The sequence below is a fragment of the Megalobrama amblycephala genome, linkage group LG4 (assembly GCF_018812025.1).
Source record: "Megalobrama amblycephala isolate DHTTF-2021 linkage group LG4, ASM1881202v1, whole genome shotgun sequence".
NCBI classification, from domain to species: Eukaryota; Metazoa; Chordata; class Actinopteri; order Cypriniformes; family Xenocyprididae; genus Megalobrama; species Megalobrama amblycephala.
Genome location: NC_063047.1, coordinates 877,450 through 898,762, shown reverse-complemented (window position 1 = coordinate 898,762; position 21,313 = coordinate 877,450). Strand labels below are relative to the sequence as shown.

The following is a 21,313-nucleotide window of genomic DNA, read 5'->3' as shown; positions in this document are numbered from 1 at the left end:
GACTTCATATCTCATAATTCTGACTTTATATCTCATAATTCTGACTTCATATCTCATAATTCTGACTTTATATCTCATAATTCTGACTATCTCATAATTCTGACTTTATATCTCATAATTCTGACTATCTCATAATTCTGACTATCTCATAATTCTGACTTCATATCTCATAATTCTGACTTTATATCTCATAATTCTGACTATCTCATAATTCTGACTTTATATCTCATAATTCTGACTATCTCATAATTCTGACTTTATATCTCATAATTCTGACTTTATATCTCATAATTCTGACTTCATATCTCATAATTCTGACTTTATATCTCATAATTCTGACTTCATATCTCATAATTCTGACTTCATATCTCATAATTCTGACTTTATATCTCATAATTCTGACTTCATATCTCATAATTCTGACTTTATATCTCATAATTCTGACTATCTCATAATTCTGACTTTATATCTCATAATTCTGACTTTATATCTCATAATTCTGACTATCTCATAATTCTGACTTCATATCTCATAATTCTGACTTTATATCTCATAATTCTGACTTCATATCTCATAATTCTGACTTTATATCTCATAATTCTGACTTCATATCTCATAATTCTGACTATATCACAATTCTGACTATAACTCTCAATTCTGACTTTGTTTCTCACAATTCTGACTGTAACTCAATTCTGACTTTATTTCTCACAATTCTGACTTTATATCACATAATTCTGACTAACTCAATTCTGACTTTATTTCTCGCAATTCTGACTTTATATCTCATAATTGCGAGTTTATATCACACAATTCTGATTTTTTAACTTATAATTCTGACTTTATCTTGCAATGCTGACTATAACTCGTAATTTTGACTTCATATCTCATAATTCTGACTTTATATCACACAATTCTGACTTTATATCATAATTGCAAGTTTATATCACACAATTCTGATTTTTTAACTCGTAATTCTGACTATATCACAATTCAAAAAAAAAAAAAAAAAAAAATGTCAGAATTGTGAGGTAAAAAACTTTTTTTTTTTTTATTTCATGGCGGAAACAAGCTTCCATAGTTTTCATTTACTCACCTACACGTCATTGCAAGCCATTTACTTCCTTCTGTGGATCACGGAGAAGTCTTTTATGATGCTTTCACTCAACGGAGAAGAGCTGCATGAACATTCTGCTGAACGTCTCATTTTGTGTTTCACAGAAGAAAAGGGTTTGGAACAATATGCGGGTGATTAAATCATTTTTGGTTGAATTCATGCTTTCCAGAGCTGGTTAGAGCTTGTTTGAGAGACGAAAAGAAAAGTGATCATGTGACTGTATTTGACTCCTCGGATTACATTTCAGCAGGAAGATGAAGACACCAGCGGCACTTGTGACTGAAAACACCACAACCTGAAGACTGAAACGGTGTGTTTGAGGTGACACTTTAGCGCATAATTACAGCGACAGCCGTTCTGTTTTGCACAGATTGTGGGAGCGAATGATTCTTGCTTTGTGATGTTCACAGGGAATCTGCGACAAACCCTTACAAAACCACCATTGTGCTAATTTATGTTCATGATATCATTGAAAGTCTGCTCTATATGATGCACACACACGCGTGAGAGAACACGCATGTCTGCATGTGGACACTGACACGTGCGTCTGTGTGCTTCTGTTTGTATGTGTAATGAACTGGTGTACACTGGAAAAGATGAAATATCACTCATATCCATTGTCCCAACACGAGCCTAACGATAATAAACATTTTAAAAGAACAAAATGCTTGTCTTTACTGAAGTGTTTCTGCAGTAGTTTCACCACAAGGTGTCGCTCTAATACTGCATTATTCAGACCGCTGTGACAAACTCCTGCAGTTTGGTGCTTTTGTCTTATTCAGATCTACATTTTGCTTTGGCATTGATATAATCATTGACACGTCTGAACAATGTGTTACAGGTGCTTCATTTTACCACATTTTGGCATTTGTGTCTGTCGTATACATACATTACTGGCCAAAAGTTTGGAATAATTATGTTTTTTAAATTCAGTTTTTTTTAAAAAGTCTATTTATTTGATCAAAAATACAGTAAAAATGTGAAATATTATTCCAATGTAAATCATCTGTTTTCTATGTGAATATATAGTAAAGTGTAATTTATTCCAGTGATCAAAGCTGAATTTTCAGCATCATTACTCCAGTCTTCAGTGTCACATGATCCTTCAGAAATCATTCTAATATGATGATTTGCTGCTCAAGAAACATTTATGATTATTATCAATGTCATATTTGTGTGGAAACCATGATATATTTTATTTTTCAGGATTCTTTGATGAATAGAAAGTTCAAAAGAACAGCATTTATTTGATCATTTGCAACATAAATGTCTTTACTGTCAATTTTTTGATCGATTTAATGCATCCTTGATGAATTTATTTATCTTTCTTAGTTTAGAATGATTTCTGAAGGATCATGTGACACTGAAGACTGGAGTAATGATGCTAAAAATTCAGATTTGATCACAGAAATAAATTACACTTTACCATATATTCACATTGAAAACAGCTATTTAACATTGGAATAATATATCAAATTTTTACTCTATGTGTGATCCAAAATAAATTTAGATTTATAAGCATGAAAGACTCATTTAATATATTTATATATATATATATATATATATATATATATATATATATATATATATATATATATATATATATACTCTAAACTTTTAGACCATGTACAGTATGTGATATAAGTGTTTTTCTTTATAGTAACTGACTCTTCCTCTTCCTCATTAATTCCTCGTTATCTAATGCAGTGACGTCTAGACATTATTAAGAGTCACTTAAGTGAACAAATGCTTTTTAAGACCCCTGTCTGTTCAGGCCAAATAGAAATTTCTACAGGTGACTCCCAGAATGCACTTGCAACATAACAACATACAAGTAAATCACACTCACTCTCGTCAATTCATTTGAATTCATTCAGATAAATATAATCTTGTGGCGCTACTTCAGAATTCTACATCTAAATGAACCATAGATAAAATAACAAAAGAAAATACTGTTATTTTCTAGTATATATTCGTTCAGTCAGATTTGAACTTTTCCATGCTGACGGGCAGGTTAGGGAGTAATGAAATACATGTTAACATAGTTACGTATTTAAAATACCAAATTTGAGTAACTATAGTTACATTTAAAATGGTTGGTAATCAAATTACAACTGAAAAGTATTTTAGATTACCAAAGTGATTACTTTGAATTTCATTTAAAAATGAATGTAAACTGTGACGGGTAATTAATGTAAAAAGCAATCGGTGATTCTCTGATTCTGACTTAAAAGCATCCGCTACATTTCTGCTCATAAGATTCATTAATCTTGCAGAATATGCAACATTTTAATCATTTTAACCAAATAAGAGGGATCATAAAAATTGGAAGTTATTTTTATTTAGTACTTTCCTGAATCAGATACTTCACATGAAATATGTTTACATATATTCCACAAGACAAAATGACTGAATTTATAAAAACTGCCCCATTCAAAAATGTCTATACCCTTGAATCTGAACGGTCCTGTCATTACCTGATAATCCACGACTGTTTTCATGTTTTGCGATAGTTGTTTGTGAGTAAAAAATGGTAATTGCAACTTTTTATCTCACAATTCTGACTTTTTCCTTGCAATTATGAGTTTGCATCTTACAGTTCTGAACTTTTTTTTTCAGAATTGCAAGATTTAAACTCAGTTGCATTTTATAAAGTCAGAATTGGGAGATATAAACTCATAAATGCAAGTTATTGTGTGATTAAAAACTTGCAATTCTGACTTTTTTCGCACAATTGTGAGAAATCTCGCAATTCAGACTTTTTTCTGGGAAATTGTGAGTTTATGTCTCAGAATTCTGACTTTATAACTCGCAATTGCAACTTTATATCATGCAATTCTGAGAAAAAAGACAGAATTGTGAGAAAAACTTGTAATTGTGTTACATTAGTATTCCAAAGTATTCTAAAGTATTTAGATTAAGTTACAAAACTTGGGTAATCTAATGAAATACGTTACAAATTACTTTTTAAAACATGTATTTTGTCATCTGTAGTGAAATACATTTTAAAAGTAACCTACCCAGCCCTGCTGATGGGTAATCATGGTTCCACCTGATGTGAATTATGTAAATAATTTTAATACCACGGCCATTCAAAACCTGAGGGATTATATCAGGGATTAATGTAAACACAGATATCAGGTCAAAAGATCAGATCTGTGCATCTCAATGAACGTGTGTAATAGTTTCAGCTCCAGATGTCCTGATTTGTGTTCCTGCTGGTGCCGTGACCCGAGAGGTCGTGTCTCCATCTGCTCCTTCATGAGCTTGAGAAGTAAAACTGAAAAATACCTGCTGCAATAGAAGATATACAGTGTGTGTGTTGAGTAACGTGTCGTCGTATGATGCATTAGACTGTGTACGATGAGGGAGTTTTCTATCCGCTGCATCATAACAGTGACTCGTGCTTTATTCGAAAGTCATTTGATGCTTTATAAAAAGGACAGACTTAAATTTAAGTCATTATTCACTGGAAAACCTCCCTATACGCTGCCAAAACTCACATCTCATTCTGCATATCTGAACGTGTGTCATGTTTGGTTATGAAAAACACAAGATCTTCTGATGATGTGATGACTAATCATTTTTGGATTATGAATAATTAGTCATTACAGCATCAGCAGATCTTGTGTTTATCATAACCAAACATGACACACGTGAGATTTCAAAGCTTCAGGAGCGCTTTAAAAATATGTAGGCCTAAATTTAAGATTCAAGTATTTGAATTGCATATAAAATTTCAATCCATTTGGATCACACCGTTTTAACATAAACTAATAAACGTCATGTGATGCATATTTGTCAGTCATACATACATTTTAATTAATTAAATATTGCATATTCAACAGATATAGCCGTATTTTAATCATGATCATACTTTTTAACAGATTTATGCTGATTTCCTTTCTAATCTGATTATTTAAATACAACCATATAGACGCAAATAGTCAATAATAAGCATGATTTTCATTTCTGACATGCATCACATTGCATGTATTAATTAAAAGTATGTGTGATCCAAATGCATGTGAGTTTGAAATGCAAAAGTCGTGTTTTTGTGAAAGATTTCTCTCTTTGTGCTCCAAAATAACAGTATGCAAGATTTGAATGAGCGAATAAGGACAGAATTGTGATTTTTGTGTCTTTAAATGATCATATTTGATCTCCACAATGCTGATTATGAGATTAATTAGTGTATTAACGTCAGTTCAGGCAGATGATTTGAGGGTTTCTCGATCCTCGTGTCCGTCCTGTCGTGATTGTTGTAATGACCCGTGAGTCTCGTCTCGAATCGTTTCTATTTTCTCTCTTATGTCTCTATAATTTCCCATGTCTCTCTCCGTCACAGCTCGGGGAGGCTGTTGCCATGGTGCTCACAGGCATCGCCAGGGAAACCAGATCTTCACAAGCCAATGAGACTCAGTAAGAGAAATGTTGTTCTCTGCAGCTTGTCAGATGTTCTGTGTCAAAGGTCAGCGAGTTGTAATGTAACCTGACGGTGTGAACATGAAAACTTCATCCAAACCCTCGGAGTTCTGCTTCTCATACTGAGATTTGTCTATAGAGGAGAGCTAAATCAGTCTGTTTATGCGTTAAAGTCCTAAATGCATCCCATAATGCAATGTGCTTGACCTGCCCTTTCATTTATGAGAATGAAAAAGTGGAATATAGTTATTTATATTGTACTTTTATGAAGCCTCCTCTGAAACTGTCCCTTTACTTGGTCTTTCTGGAATAATATTGATGCTCTGATTGTCCAAAATGTTTTTTGTAATTTTTCTTTATCATATAGACACATTCTTTTGGGTTTTATGTTAAAGACAAGAATCTACTTAATGAAGTTTTTGTATAAAACTTCTTTTATTTATTGGAAAGTTTTATATCCATAAATGTAAATGCATGAAAAGTAAACTTTTTCAAACAAGAATTAAATACAATTTCAACTTCTGTTAACAAGAAAGCAATGAAAACATCCAGAATTTGTGCCATGTTTAATATTCTTCCTTAATATATTTGTTTCTTTATTTATTTGCCCTCTTTTCTTTTTCTTTTTCTTTTTCTCTTCTCTAATTATTAGGATTATTAGTTTCTTACATGTTTCTTCTGTTTACTATTGAACCATAATTTCTTTTTTTTTATTTGAAATATTGTTTATTTTTTGCATGTACCAATTTGTTCTGTTTGTTAATATTGCAATAAAAATAAATAAATAAAAACAAAAAAAATTATTTATAGAGTATATAGACTAATTATAGAGTTTTTTTTTACACAAACATGCAAATTCAATTTTTAACATTTTTATACAAAAAGTTTTTAACTACTATTGTGAAAATCTCAAGATACTCAAATTGGATTAGTTTTAAAATGTACTTTTGATTATTTTTATTTAGCAAAAATGATCTATTCCCAGTTGAACAGTGAGATTATGAAGCTTTACATGTTTACAATTATAATATAATTCACGTTTATATTGTATGTTCTTCATATTTCTAGATTATATTACCCAATAAAAACAACAACAAAACGATTTGTCGCAGGGAATGATGATTGTGGGCGGAGCTTAGGCGAACGTCGTGACGCATTTCAGGTGCGTCGACCAATGAGCTGTCGCGATGAACGCGCAAAATTTGAAATTCATCAGGAAACGGTTTCGGTTTTCAGTCAGTCAGAGATGTTCATCTAAACGAGATTAATCTCTTTTATTACTTCAAATATTCTCACATGAACATCTGGTGAGCATATTTCTAGATTTCTTTCTAACTGGTTCTCAATGTGTGTGTTAAACACGATCGATATGAACTCGACGGTAAATGTGTCAAACTGAAATATGTCGAATAATATCAATTAATCTCATTTTGAAAGATTTCAGAATGTCATTTTGTCTTCGTAATGTCATTTTACTTTCGTAAAATATTTAAAATGTGTGTATAATGACGTGTAGTTTGCTGTCATGGTCAAGTGATTATATTCTGTTTACAATCTGCTCCATCTAGTTATGTTTATTATCCTGAAAATTATTGTTGATGAACACCGCTACAAATAAATTTATAGTTTGCAATTAATAGTGTAGGTTATCTGATTAATATTCAGTATAAATATTCCTGTCGTGTGACATTAATTCTTAAAAAGACAAATATTACATTTTGCGTCTTAGTTAAAGGGTTAGTTCACCCAAAAATGAAAATTCTGTCATTACTCACCCTCGTGCCGTTCCACACCCGTAAGACCTTCGATAATCTTCGGAATACAAATTGAGATATTTTTGATGAAATTTCCTCTCTCACGATCCATTAATGTACTAAAAACATATTTAAATCAGTTCATGTGAGTACAGTGGTTCAATATTAATATTATAAAGCGATGAGAATATTTTTGGCGCGCCAAAAAAACAAAATAACGACTTATTTAGTGATGGTCGCTTTCAAAACTGCTTCAGGAAGCTTCGGAGCGTTATGAATCAGCGTGTTGAATAAGCGGTTCGGAGCGCCAAAGTCACGTGATTTCAGCAGTTTGACACGCGATCCGAATCATGATTCGACACAAAAGATTCATAACGCTCCGAAGCTTCCTGAAGCAGTGTTTTGAAATCGGCCATCACTATATAAGTCGTTATTTTGTTTTTTTGGCGCACCAAAAATATTCTCGTGGCTTTATAATATTAATATTGAACCACTGTACTCACATGAACTGATTTAAATATGTTTTTAGTAAATTATTGGATCTTGAGAGAGGAAATGTCATTGGTCAGGCCTCAATGAGCCATCGGATTTCATCAAAAATATCTTAATTTGTGTTCTGAAGATGAACGAAGTTCTTACGGGTGTGGAACGGCATGAGGGTGAGTAATCAATGACATTATTTTCATTTTTGGGTGAACTAACCCTTTAATAAAAGTACATAAAACTTCATGTATACAAGACTTGAAGTGATTTGATCTATAAAAATGTCACACTGCTTGACTTTATTCAGATATGTGTTGATATGCAGTGGTTTTTACACTCATTATTCAACTTTTAAGTGTTTCAGATGCAGCACAGAGGTGTTATTATCACTGCTGCACTAATACAGTTTGCATGCGTCTCAAATCCTAGTGAGCTCCCTACTTGGACAGCATTTCCAGGCATCATAACTGCTGTCTATGTAGGCAGCACACTAGGATTGGAACACAGCCTTTATGTGTGACATCAGACACTGAATGTCTTGATCATGTTTGTCCTGCAGTGATGTTGAAGTTCAAGTATGGAGGTCACGGCAGTGTTAAAGATCTGGCGGCGGGCGACTCCATCACAAGCCGCTGCGCTCGACTCAATCAGCTGCTGCAGGTGAGCGCTCTCCTCTCGAGTTTACAGAGCCTTTTACAACACTAAACAAAAACTTAGTGTGGATGTTTGTGTGTTTTCAGGGGAAGTGCAGTGTGTCGGGCTCTGCAGGAGCGAACGGAGTGACCAGAGAAGGACTGATCGATGCTTTGCTGCTGCTCTATCAAGAGTGCGCCACCCCGGAGCTCATGAAGATCAAACATGTGGCCAACTTTGTCAATAAATGCAAGTGCCTGTCGCGTTGTCAATATGAAATCAATCAAATAGCCATTTAGTTCTTGTTTTGGTGGTGTTGTGATGGTGGTGGTTTGTGTGTTTCAGATTCTGAAGTGGTGGCTGAAGTTCAGGAACTGCTCCCTGGTAAGAGGGATTTTGAGGTGAGGGGGATCGTGGGAAGGGGACGCTTCTCTGAGGTGCAGGTGGTGAAGGAGAGAGCGACGGGAGACGTGTACGCCATGAAGATCATGGAGAAAACCAGCCTGCGTTCTCAGGACCAGGTGAGTCACGTGAAGCGTTATACTGTGTCCTGTGGTGAAAACTTTGCGTTTATAATTTCCACGATGCAGAATCACGGAATCCAGTCATTAAAAACTCAAATTTGTCAAATTTTTGATTCATAAATAAAAATCAAATTGCGATATAGATTAGTGTCTGTGAATATTAAACCACGAAAAGTCTATTTAAACATGAATCCTGCATGTTCTGCGTGTCTCTGTGTGTGTGAATGGTTTCATTTCCCACACACACACTGAAGCACATGTTTTTCAGCCTCTGCCGTCTTACTATATGAGGACATAAACACATGAACTTCATCTCCAGAGTCGCTCTGAGAGTCACTTCATGAGCATTTTACTGTTTCAAACTATCGCCATCATATCATAAACACAGAGAAACTCAAAGGTCTTCACGTCAAAATAAAAGTTCTGTTTAACTTGAAGAAATTGACAGAAAAATATGTTACTGTTGTACAGTAGAATTTAGCTACATCTGTAATAATAATACTCACACTAATAATAATAATAATAATAATAAAAATTATTATTAAAGCTTTTTTTTTTTAAGGAATAATCCATTTTTCTTCCATGTTTTTTTTTAACAGTAAAGCTCTATTGTGCAGCACTTTGGGGGAAAAAAGTTTAATTTCATATGATCAAAAGATAAATTAAATTAATGTTTTATGCCTTCATTTGATTGCCAGAAAAATTAAAATACACAACACAAAATTTCTTGGGGGGGAAAAAAAAAAAAAAAAAAACATTTCATGGAAATTAATCTTAAAAAAAATGTTTTTGTTGTTTTTATGAATTCAATTAATTAGACATTTTTCTTGATTATTAAAATTTAATTAAACAATTCAAATGGAATCTAGACAACTTAGCACAGAAAACACAGAATTTGGTCAAAATAAAATGAAATTCGAGAAAAAAGTAAATAAAACGCATTTCATAGGGCCCTAAAAAATGTAGTTTTTGTTGAACCTTTAATAAATTGTTGTTAAATTGTATAAGTTTCATGATTTCAGTTAATTAGACATGTTTTTTGATTGCTAACATTTTATTTAATCGTTAAAATGGAGTCCAAAAAAATTAAAATGGAAAAAATAAATGGATTTCATAGGGCCCTAGTGTTGCATGTTATTCTGGAAGAGTTAGTTTAGTTTCTTCTGTCACTACTTCTACTCTCGGCCAATAGTGAAACATCATTGGTGCAAAATCCTGCTCATCACAGCTCTGTATTAAACATTAAAGTTGGCATGAAATTAAAATTCACCTTTTTTTCTAAATGCATATCTGTGCATTTTTTTGAACCTTGTAATTTTAAAGCAAAATGTCATAACTGGGTCTTGAGACTCTCTGTGAGAGCCACTCACTTACTGTTGTTCACCAGCAAAATCCAGTCATTTCAATAGAAATCCATGCAATTGGGAATTTCACATCAGGGCGAAAGATTTACCCAAGAAAGTTTCACTTTTCTTTTAGTGCTTGTCGTGTTTGTCTGCAACATGATTCGATAAATGGACTGCGTTGGTTGGCACCGAAATGCATGCTTGAAAGCATCAACTAAATGACACAGTATCTGTTTGCATGTGTCGCAGGATCTCATGAAACTAAATTCTTCTGTCTTGTGAAGGTGGCGTTCTTTGAGGAGGAGAGAACCATCCTGGCCTTGAACTCCAGTCCCTGGATCCCTCAGCTTCAACACGCTTTCCAGGACCAGGACCACGTCTATCTGGTGAGTGTTCACTTTAACCTGGAGTCACTTTAGGCTGCTGGAGTAATGATTTCACATGTCAGTCTGGTATCATGTGATCTGACTCAACTAAAGGCCCATTCACAACAAGAACGATAACTATGAAAATAACTATATTAGCATTCAATCCACACCAACACACAATACTGTTCTGTTTATTATAAGCACATGTGGTTATGGTAAGGGGCGTGGCATTTCCCGAACACACTCGAAGCGCTTGACCAATCACAACACACTGGTCCAGCCGACCAATCAGAGCACACTGTGCTTTTCAGAAGGAGGGGCTTCATAGAGACAGGAACTGAACAGAGCGTTACTAACAGACTGGGAAGAGAGGAGCTGCAACAATGTCAAAAATAACATTCAAGCATGAAAACCTGTTCTAGTAGAGCCTAAATACATAAAAATGCCATAATATAGTGGATTCTGATTGGCTGTCATTGTTTTTATCATCATCAGCTGGGAAAAAAATCACTCTGAAAGTGATTCCAACAATATCGTTTCTGTGTCTATGTGGTGTGGACTTCCCTATTCTCAAAGAAAACTTGATGGTCCACCCTTAATAGTGTACGTTTGTCCTGAATGTGAGAAGTTAACATGTCAGGCTGTTTAAATACTGCTTAACAAGTGCAGTTTTCTTTCTTGTGTTGATGAAACAAAGTTTGAAACAAAGTTTGAATGGCACATGTCTCATTGTGATTGTAAACGAATACATATGTCTAAGCTCTTAACTGGTCATGTGGTACTCTGCACATCAAACTAGGATGAAATAAGTGTTTTAACATTCAAAAATGACATGCTTCACCTTTAAGTGGATAGAAAAGCATGATGTGGCTCCATTATTTCACTAAAACTCCTTTTCACCAGCGGTGGGGCATGAATACGCACTTCGTCTGTCTTTCTAATGGATGTTTGTGATCATAGCAGGTGACGATACAGTGTTCCTGTCCTCTGTGTTTTTCATCTGTAGAAGCTTCAGATTGACCTGAAGATGAGTTTAGATTCAGAGTTTTAGTATTTTTCCTGTAGAGAGAGACGTGCGTCATATTTTCCTGCCAGTGCAACTAAATTTTGTTAGAGGTCACACTGGTGCCACCACAGCATTGCCCCTTTTCTTCAAATTGTGACTGAATTACATAGAAAGTAAAGAGCACTTCTTTTATAATCATTGAAGCTGTCGGTCAGTCCAGTGTGACACTATAGAAGAACAATGGTAGATTGTTTAAAAGAGACCTATAACGCCCCTTTTCACAAGATGTAATATCAGTCTCTGGTGTCTCCAGAATGTGTCTGTGAAGTTTCAGCTCAAAATCCCCCACAGATCATTTATTATAGCTTGTCAAATTTGCCCCTATTTGGGTGTGAGCAAAAACACGCCGTTTTTGTGTGTGTCCCTTTAAATGCAAATGAGCTCCACTTTCCAGAAGAGGGCGGAGCTTTAACAGCTAAACAACAACAAAATAGGACAATCTCACGCAGCCAAAATGACGAAAGTTTTCAGCCTTACATTGTTCAAACCGGAGTCGACACTGATGGAGAGACTCAGGAAGAAGTTACAACTTTTAGAATGAAACTGGACGTTTCTGAATGGTTAGTGGATAAATTGATGTCACCCCTTTGTTGCATGTTTTACCATGGCATTAAATTTTCATGATATGTCCCCTTTAAAGGGTCATGAAACCCCAGAACACATTTTTTGAGCTGTGAACAGATATGTATAGGCTGCACATCATTGAAAACACTAAAAGTAATTAATCATTAATTTTATTTATAATTTGAAATTAGTTATTTTTGCATTTTTCTGAGCGATTTCTGTCTTCCGGTTTGAAAAGCAAAGTCGAAGCAATGTCACAAAATCTGACGTCATCGTGTACCACCGGCAGGATCCGGAGTGCTGGTTGGCTCCAGTATGGGCTGGTCGAGCATGCTGACGTCAGCAGTTTCTGCATTTATTTATGACTTAAAGCTCATTCAGTCCAATCACTGCGCTGTAGTATGCATAAGATTATAATTGCGGTATTATGCATGAGGAAGTGTCACTTCTCTCGCCTCGGTCTCTTGTCATATCGTCCCTCGATTATCGTCCCTTGTCATAGACATATCGTTGGTGCTCGTTTCCTCAGTGCTACAACACAAAAATGCGTTTTTCTGTGACGCGACCAGAGCAGAGGTTTGTGTGTATGTGGATTGTTTTGCTGTAATCTACCAGCACAAATGGAAAATATGTTCGCATGAGACCGTATGTTTCCCCCAGCACAGCAGCACATGAGTGTTGTTTGTATTTTGCCCACGATGCGGTCAGAACTGAAGTTTGAATACGAACACATCGAAAATACAATTGTTATTATGATATACATGCGGAGCGCGCATATGAACGGTTTCAGCGCGGAGCTTCGCGTTGTGTTTAATAACACTAGCCATATGGATCCTAGCTCATATACAGAATAAAGTATCCGTGTTTAAAGTTTTTATAGACATATTTTACATATTCTCCTGCACCAAACATAAACCAGCACGGTGTAGGCACACATAGTTCATCAAGTCTTCTTCAAATGAAATATATGTGCAAACTGGACATTGATACAGTGTATCTGAACACTATGACATGATTATTCTGATGAACAAAAGACTTTTTTTTTTTTTTTTTTTAAATTTTTAAATTTTTTCAAATTAAACTATGTCTTTATTCTTTCTCTGTTAAACTATGTGTCGTTTGCTCATTATACAGAATAATGAATATTAATATATGAGCACGGAGAAAATGACACCAAACTCCCAAGCACAAAGGAGAAATGCGAAAGAATATTTAAAAGGGCTGATAATACTTTCATTATGTTTACGAGCATTGCAGTCTTTATAACTCGAAATTCTGACTTTATATGATGCAATTCTGACTATATGATGCAATTCTGACTATATGATGCAATTCTGACTTTATAACTCGAAATTCTGACTTTATAACTCGCAATTCTGACTTTATATGATGCAATTCTGACTTTATATGATGCAATTCTGACTATATGATGCAATTCTGACTATATGATGCAATTCTGACTATATGATGCAATTCTGACTTTATAACTCGAAATTCTGACTTTATAACTCGAAATTCTGACTTTATATGATGCAATTCTGACTATATGATGCAATTCTGACTTTATAACTCGAAATTCTGACTTTATAACTCGCAATTCTGACTTTATATGATGCAATTCTGACTATATGATGCAATTCTGACTTTATGATGCAATTCTGACTTTATAACTCGAAATTCTGACTTTATAACTCGCAATTCTGACTTTATATGATGCAATTCTGACTATATGATGCAATTCTGACTTTATGATGCAATTCTGACTTTATAACTCGAAATTCTGACTTTATAACTCGCAATTCTGACTTTATAACTCGCAATTCTGACTTTATATGATGCAATTCTGACTTTATAACTTGCAATTCCGACTTTAAATGATGCAATTCTGACTTTATAACTCGCAATTCTGACTTTATATGATGCAATTCTGACTTTATATTTCGCAATTCTGACTTTATGTGATGCAATTCTGTCTTTAAATGATGCAATTCTGACTTTAAATGATGCAATTCTGACTTTATAACTCGCAATTCTGACTTTATATGATGCAATTCTGACTTTATATTTCGCAATTCTGACTTTGTGATGCAATTCTGACTTTATAATTCGCAATTCTGACTTTATAATTCGCAATTCTGACTTTATAATTCGCAATTCTGACTTTATATCTCGCAATTCTGACTTTATATGATGCAATTCTGACTTTATATGATGCAATTCTGACTTTATAATTCGCAATTCTGACTTTATATCTCGCAATTCTGACTTTATATGATGCAATTCTGACTTTATATGATGCAATTCTGACTTTATATGATGCAATTCTGACTTTATAATTCGCAATTCTGACTTTATATCTCGCAATTCTGACTTTATATGATGCAATTCTGACTTTATAATTCGCAATTCTGACTTTATATCTCGCAATTCTGACTTTGTATCTCGCAATTCTGACTTTATATCTCGCAATTCTGACTTTATATCTCGCAATTCTGACTTTTATATGATGCAATTCTGACTTTATAATTCGCAATTCTGACTTTATATGATGCAGTTCTGACTTTATAACTCGCAATTCTGACTTTATAATTCGCAATTCTGACTTTATATGATGCAGTTCTGACTTTATATCTCGCAATTCTGACTTTATAACTCGCAATTCTGACTTTATATCTCACAATTCTGACTTTTATATGATGCAATTCTGACTTTATAACTTGCAATTCCGACTTTAAATGATGCAATTCTGACTTTATAACTCGCAATTCTGACTTTATATGATGCAATTCTGACTTTATATTTCGCAATTCTGACTTTATGTGATGCAATTCTGTCTTTAAATGATGCAATTCTGACTTTAAATGATGCAATTCTGACTTTATAACTCGCAATTCTGACTTTATATGATGCAATTCTGACTTTATATTTCGCAATTCTGACTTTGTGATGCAATTCTGACTTTATAATTCGCAATTCTGACTTTATAATTCGCAATTCTGACTTTATATCTCGCAATTCTGACTTTATATGATGCAATTCTGACTTTATATGATGCAATTCTGACTTTATAATTCGCAATTCTGACTTTATATCTCGCAATTCTGACTTTATATGATGCAATTCTGACTTTATATGATGCAATTCTGACTTTATATGATGCAATTCTGACTTTATAATTCGCAATTCTGACTTTATATCTCGCAATTCTGACTTTATATCTCGCAATTCTGACTTTATATGATGCAATTCTGACTTTATAATTCGCAATTCTGACTTTATATCTCGCAATTCTGACTTTATATCTCGCAATTCTGACTTTTATATGATGCAATTCTGACTTTATAATTCGCAATTCTGACTTTATATGATGCAATTCTGACTTTATATCTCGCAATTCTGACTTTATAACTCGCAATTCTGACTTTATATCTCACAATTCTGACTTTATATGATGCAATTCTGACTTTATAATTCGCAATTCTGACTTTATATCTCACAATTCTGACTTTATATGATGCAATTCTGACTTTATATCTCGCAATTCTGACTTTATAAATTTTTATAGTATTACAGTGCATTTGCATTTACGGTTTACAGCAGAAAATACAGTAGGAGACTGGGTGCTGAAATGAATACATGTTCCTCATGTCTACAACTTAAAACAGGCCACAGATTTACACAGAGTGCTTTTAGCGCTATATTGTGTTGCATCCTTTGGTTGTTGCTCAACATTGCCAAATCACCAACTCTTTGAAAATCAGTCTGCAAAATGCTGTCAGTGTGAACGGTCGTTTAGACGTTGATAGAGAAAGACATGAAAGATGTAAAGACACTAATGCTCTCAAAATCATTAATTTAAATCTCTTGTGTGGAAAGACAGACTCACATCTCCTCTGAAGAGAACATTGTGTTCTCATCTCAGTGAATTATTGCTCTTTTCAGACGGACCATTCATTTACGTGTCTTGTGATTCTGCTCAAGACCAGCAGAGTGAACCCTCAGCATCCAATCCCACAATCCTTTACTGCGTAAAGACACTTGCATTCACAATTAGCCAAAGAGCCTTTGATGTGACCAATGGTGCATATCTGACCAAAATATATCCATAATGAAGAGGAGATCAGCATTTTCTTGGTGACCCTTCAGGAGTGTAAGAATCCAGCTTTTGTTGTTTAGAAAAAATATTCTGGTTTTAGCCCTTCATCTATCAAACGTTGTCTCAATGTTTTGGCATGTAGCTAAGATTAATAAACGCCTAACAAAACCATTAGAGTAGTCTGCGAATCATATTATAAATTAAACTCTTAGTGATATTACACATTGCATTATAACGAAGAGTTTACTTAACTTTGAGGGAAAGTTCTTCCAAAAATAATCATCCTGTCATCATCAGGTGACTTGACTTTATATCACGCATTTCTGACTTTATAACTTGCATTTCTGACTTTAACTCGCAATTCTGACTTTATATCTCACAATTCTGACTTTATATCTCTTATTTCTGACTTTATAACTTGCAATTCTGACTTTATATCATGCAATTCGAAGTTGCGACAATTCGAATTGCGACTATATCACGCATTTCTGACTTTAACTCGCAATTCTGAGAAAAAAGTCAGAATTTTGAGAAGTCAGTTACCTTTTTTATTTTTTATTTCATGGCAGAAACAAGCTTCCATCCTACAGAGTTTTGATCATAAAACTAAGCATTTAATATCAACTTAAGACATATTATTGGCAGGTATTGATATTTATATGCATTTTATATAAGTAGTCTGTTATACTGCTATAAAGATCTCAGTTATTTACATTACAAGCATCATAATTAGGGCCCAAGCCAATGTAATGGCGAAGGGCCCTTTTGTTTTTCTAAGGAGAATTTTTTTTTTCCGTCATCCGGGGCTTTTTGGGGGCCTTAACGTGCTCAAAAACTCTTGAAAATTGGCACACACATTGGAATCTGTGGCCATTAGGACGCCACAAAGGATGGGACCCGGGCGTGGCAGGGGGGCTCGACAGCGCCCCCTTGAATGGTGTCCGAAAACTTGGTCCATATATCAAATACGCTTGCATGTATTTGTATGAAACTCTGTAATCATATAGACCTCATCGGGCCGAACAACTTTCATGCTCTAAGTTATACGCTGGCTCAACAGGAAGTCAGCTATTATGGGTTGTTTGAAAAACGCATGCTCTGGAATTTGATATACTCCTCCTAGGCGATTAATCCGATCACCACCAAACTCGGTCAGCATGAAGTCAAGACATTGAGGATTAAAAATTGCGAGCAGATTTTTGATATCTCAAACGGTTTGGTCGTCGCAAGGCAACGAATTTATGGTGAGAAAAGGGAAATAGGAAATGTGCTATAACCTCTGCATACATTGATTGATGTTTATGAAACTTCAGCTGTGTGCTCATTGAAGGAAGCCGATCACATGTATGTGACTGTTGTGAGTCAAAGTTATAGCGCCATCAACTGGCAGCAGGAAGTGTGTTATTTTCAAAATGCTTTAAGATCACCCTCTATTTTTTACCAAATTTGCTTCAAACTTCATTAGAATAATGTGAAGGCATAACGAATGAAGACCTGTAAAAAGATTTTTATTATTTTTCAAACACTGTTGCCATAGCAACAGATTAAACTTCAATATTTGTTTTGGATGTGTTTGAGACACTTAGCATGCATCAAATTGCATGAAACTCGACTGATATGTCAGGATTGTCATCCAGTAGACATGGGCAAAGCCTCAAAAACGGGCAGGAAGGAGGGCCTCTATAGCGCCACCTTTTGAAAAAAGTGGGGGGTTAGTTTAACCTACAGTCACCAAACTCGGTACACACATTGATCTCATTAAGCTGGACAACTTTCTAATTTAAAGTCATTAGCTCTGACCAACAGGAAGTCCGATATTTTGGTTTGAATGTGAATTTTTTCATCCTCTCTCTCCCTCTCTGTGGTACCCCCCTCCACCTCCCCCTCACCCCTCACTCCCTCCTCACTCCCTCAGTCTGACTCTTGTGTGTGTGTGTGTGTGAGGGTGTGTGTGTGTGTGTGTGAGGGTGTGTGTGTGTGTGTGTGTGTGTGTGTGTGTGTGTGTGTGTGTGTGTGTGTGTGTGAGGGTCTCTGTCTGTGTCTCTCTCTGTACTTGTTTTGACTCTACTTGTGAGGACCAAATGTCCTCACTTATTTTGTGGAATACTTTCACAACCCACTAGTGAGGACATTTGACTGGTCCTCACTATTTTAAAAGGCTTATAAATCAGCCGAAATATATTTTATTTAAATCTAGTGATGGTTACATTTTTCTGTGATGGGTTTAGGAGTAGGGATTGGGTTATGTGATAGAAAATATCATTGACCCGATTTAAAATCAATGGAAGTCTATGCAATGTCCTCACCAAGACAGAAGTACAAACCTGTGTGTGTATGTGTGTGTGTTTACACATTTTTTGATGAACTTATAGAAATATTGAACTGCAAATGATAACTTCACACTCATTTGAAATTGAACCATGACATTATATCACTATTTGGACAGGACTACTTTTCAAATGTCATTTGAGTTACAACATACAAGACTTAAATCTTTGTTTTGTTTTTACAAAGGAGAGTGTGTGTTTTCTCGAACATTGGTGTTATAGAAAGTCATGTGCTGTGTTTGCAAACATTATGTACAACGCATGTCTTTAAATGAATTATTTATTGATATAATTCAAATTTATTAAAAATCACTATTTAAGTAAATTTCACTTGATTTTATACCACACATTTATATTGTTCTCATCAAGCCGGACAATTTTCTAATTTACATTCATTAGCTCCGACCAACAGGAAGTCGGCTATTTTGGTTTGAATGTTAATTTTTTTTAAAAACAGGCTAAGAATTTTATACTACTACTCCTACAGGGTTTATCCAATTTACACCAAACTTTTTTTAACTTGTTGCTAACACATTGAAGTTGTTTAATTGCAAACGGATTTTGGATATCTCAAACGGTTTGGCCGTGGCGAGGCAATGAATTTATGGCAAGAAGAGGGAAACAAAGTGTTATAACTTCTGCATACATTAATTGATTTTGATGAAACTTCGGCTTAGTCTTCGTTGTACAAGGCTGATCACATGGATGTGACTATTGTGATTCAAAGTCATAGCGCCACCAACTGGAAGCAGAAAATGTGTCACTTTCAGCATACATTGAGATCACCCTCTTATTTTTACCTGATTTGCTTCAAAATTCATCAGAATAATGTTAAAACTTGGCACATGTAATCCTTTGAAAATGGGCAGGGAGGAGGGGCTCTATAGCGGCACCTTGTAGTGCAGTAAATGTGGAGTGAATTTGACATAGTCCTTTGATGTTTAACCGTTTTAAATGCCTATTGCCCGCTGTGCACAGTTGCCCTGAAGCCACCGGGGTGGCGGTGCCACCGGGCTTGGGCCCGCCATCGCTGCTCGCAGCTATATTTTCATCTTACTTTTCGTTTAAATATCAGCATCTGCACCAAATTCCAGTGCCTTATGGTCAGGGAATCCCTAAAAAAAATCACGCTTATCCCAACATTGCATGTTTGGCATCAGTGTTACAGGAAGGGTGTGTTATAAATGTGTGTGTTTGTGTTTGTGTAGTATACAATATTGCATTGGTGCACAGAAAGTGATTAGTTGCCGCCCCACGCAGTATCTTTGGGGATTGCTGGAGGTTTTCCAGCTTCTCATGAGGGCAAATGTAGAAAGCACAAAGTGACTAAAGAGACGATTTTCTATTTCTGCCACCTCCTTCGTTCCAAACGCCTCCGGCAGAAGAGGGGGGAAAAAAAACGAGTAATCTGTCTTTACCCGAGCGATGTGCTGAAAAGACCCTCGCTAGCTTGTTGCTAGGATACGTGGGCTAGAATTCCGCGCTTGCCGCTCGTGTCCCGCCGGCTTTGCTTTCCATTCATGCTCTCTTGTGTGTGTTTGTGTGGGCGTGTGCATGTGCACGTGTGTGTTTATATGTGGTGTGTGTTTGCCCCAGAGCGCCTCTCTCGGACAGAGGTGTGAGGAGCCCGTTTGGGCTTCAGTAACGGTCTGGAGGGTCGTTTCTAGCTTCTGTCTGATGAAGAATGTAATCGAGGGACTCGTGATGATGATGATGCTGAGTGTGTGTTTGCAGTGTGGTTTGATGGAAGAGAGCTTGTGTTGAACAAGCCATTTGATGTTTATATGATATCAATGTGATCAGCAGTATGTTAGATTATGCTATACATGTTAAAGAAAAGGTGATATCTGTCTGTCTATCATTGTACTGCTGTGCAAAACAACAAAATTTGTTGGTATCCCACATTCTCAAACATGCACGTAAAACAACAACATTAAAAATGAAAAAAGGCAACAAATTATAGACCAACTCAACAAATATAAAAATGTCAATATAGATTAAAAGTATATATTAAACTGTTTAAAGTGTGTAGTGAAATTACAAATATAATTTATATACATTTATATTGAGGAACCAGTCAGGAAGTGTTCAATAGTTGTATAGCTCTAGCAAAAAAGCAATTTTTCAGTCTTTTGGTGCGAGAGTAAATCTGTACCCGAAGGGAAGAGATCAAAGAGGTAGTGTGCAGGGTGAGAGGAATCTCTAATTTTGGAGGTTCTTCTCTGACATCTAGACAAATAAATGTCTTCAACTGATGGTAACTGTGTGCCAGTGATATTGTGACATTTTTGTGCATCGTTGCAGAGTCCTCTGTTCCTCTCTTGTACAATTACCGTACCAAGTGTGATGCAATATGTTAGTACACTCTCCACTGCACACTGGTGAAAGTTAACAAGAAGTTTCTGAGGCAATCTTGGTTTCTTTAATCTTCTCAAAAAATAGACATTGTTGTGCTTTTCCAATGATCGTGTGTGTGTGTGTGTGTGTAGACCAAGAAAAGTCCATTTTATTGCAGCCATTTGCTAAAATCATTTAAGTTCATTTTTTTTCCTCATTAATGTACACACAGCACCCCATATTGACAGAAAAACACAGAATTGTTGACATTTT

General features: G+C 35.2%; 1 protein-coding gene across 8 annotated transcripts in view; it reads left to right on the top strand.

Annotated features, from left to right (window-relative positions):
• The first annotated feature begins 6,700 nt into the window (after nt 1-6,700).
• cita (citron rho-interacting serine/threonine kinase a) overlaps nt 6,701-21,313 on the top strand; it is a 103,075-nt gene continuing 88,462 nt past the window's right edge. For all 8 annotated transcript variants that reach the window (XM_048186694.1, XM_048186693.1, XM_048186690.1 and 5 more), the window contains exons 1-5: nt 6,701-6,849; nt 8,339-8,439; nt 8,520-8,661; nt 8,758-8,933; nt 10,567-10,668. In XM_048186694.1, the coding sequence (XP_048042651.1) occupies nt 8,341-8,439; nt 8,520-8,661; nt 8,758-8,933; nt 10,567-10,668 (519 nt within the window). In that variant the 5' untranslated portion in view covers nt 6,701-6,849; nt 8,339-8,340. The remainder of the gene's footprint in view (nt 6,850-8,338; nt 8,440-8,519; nt 8,662-8,757; nt 8,934-10,566; nt 10,669-21,313) is intronic.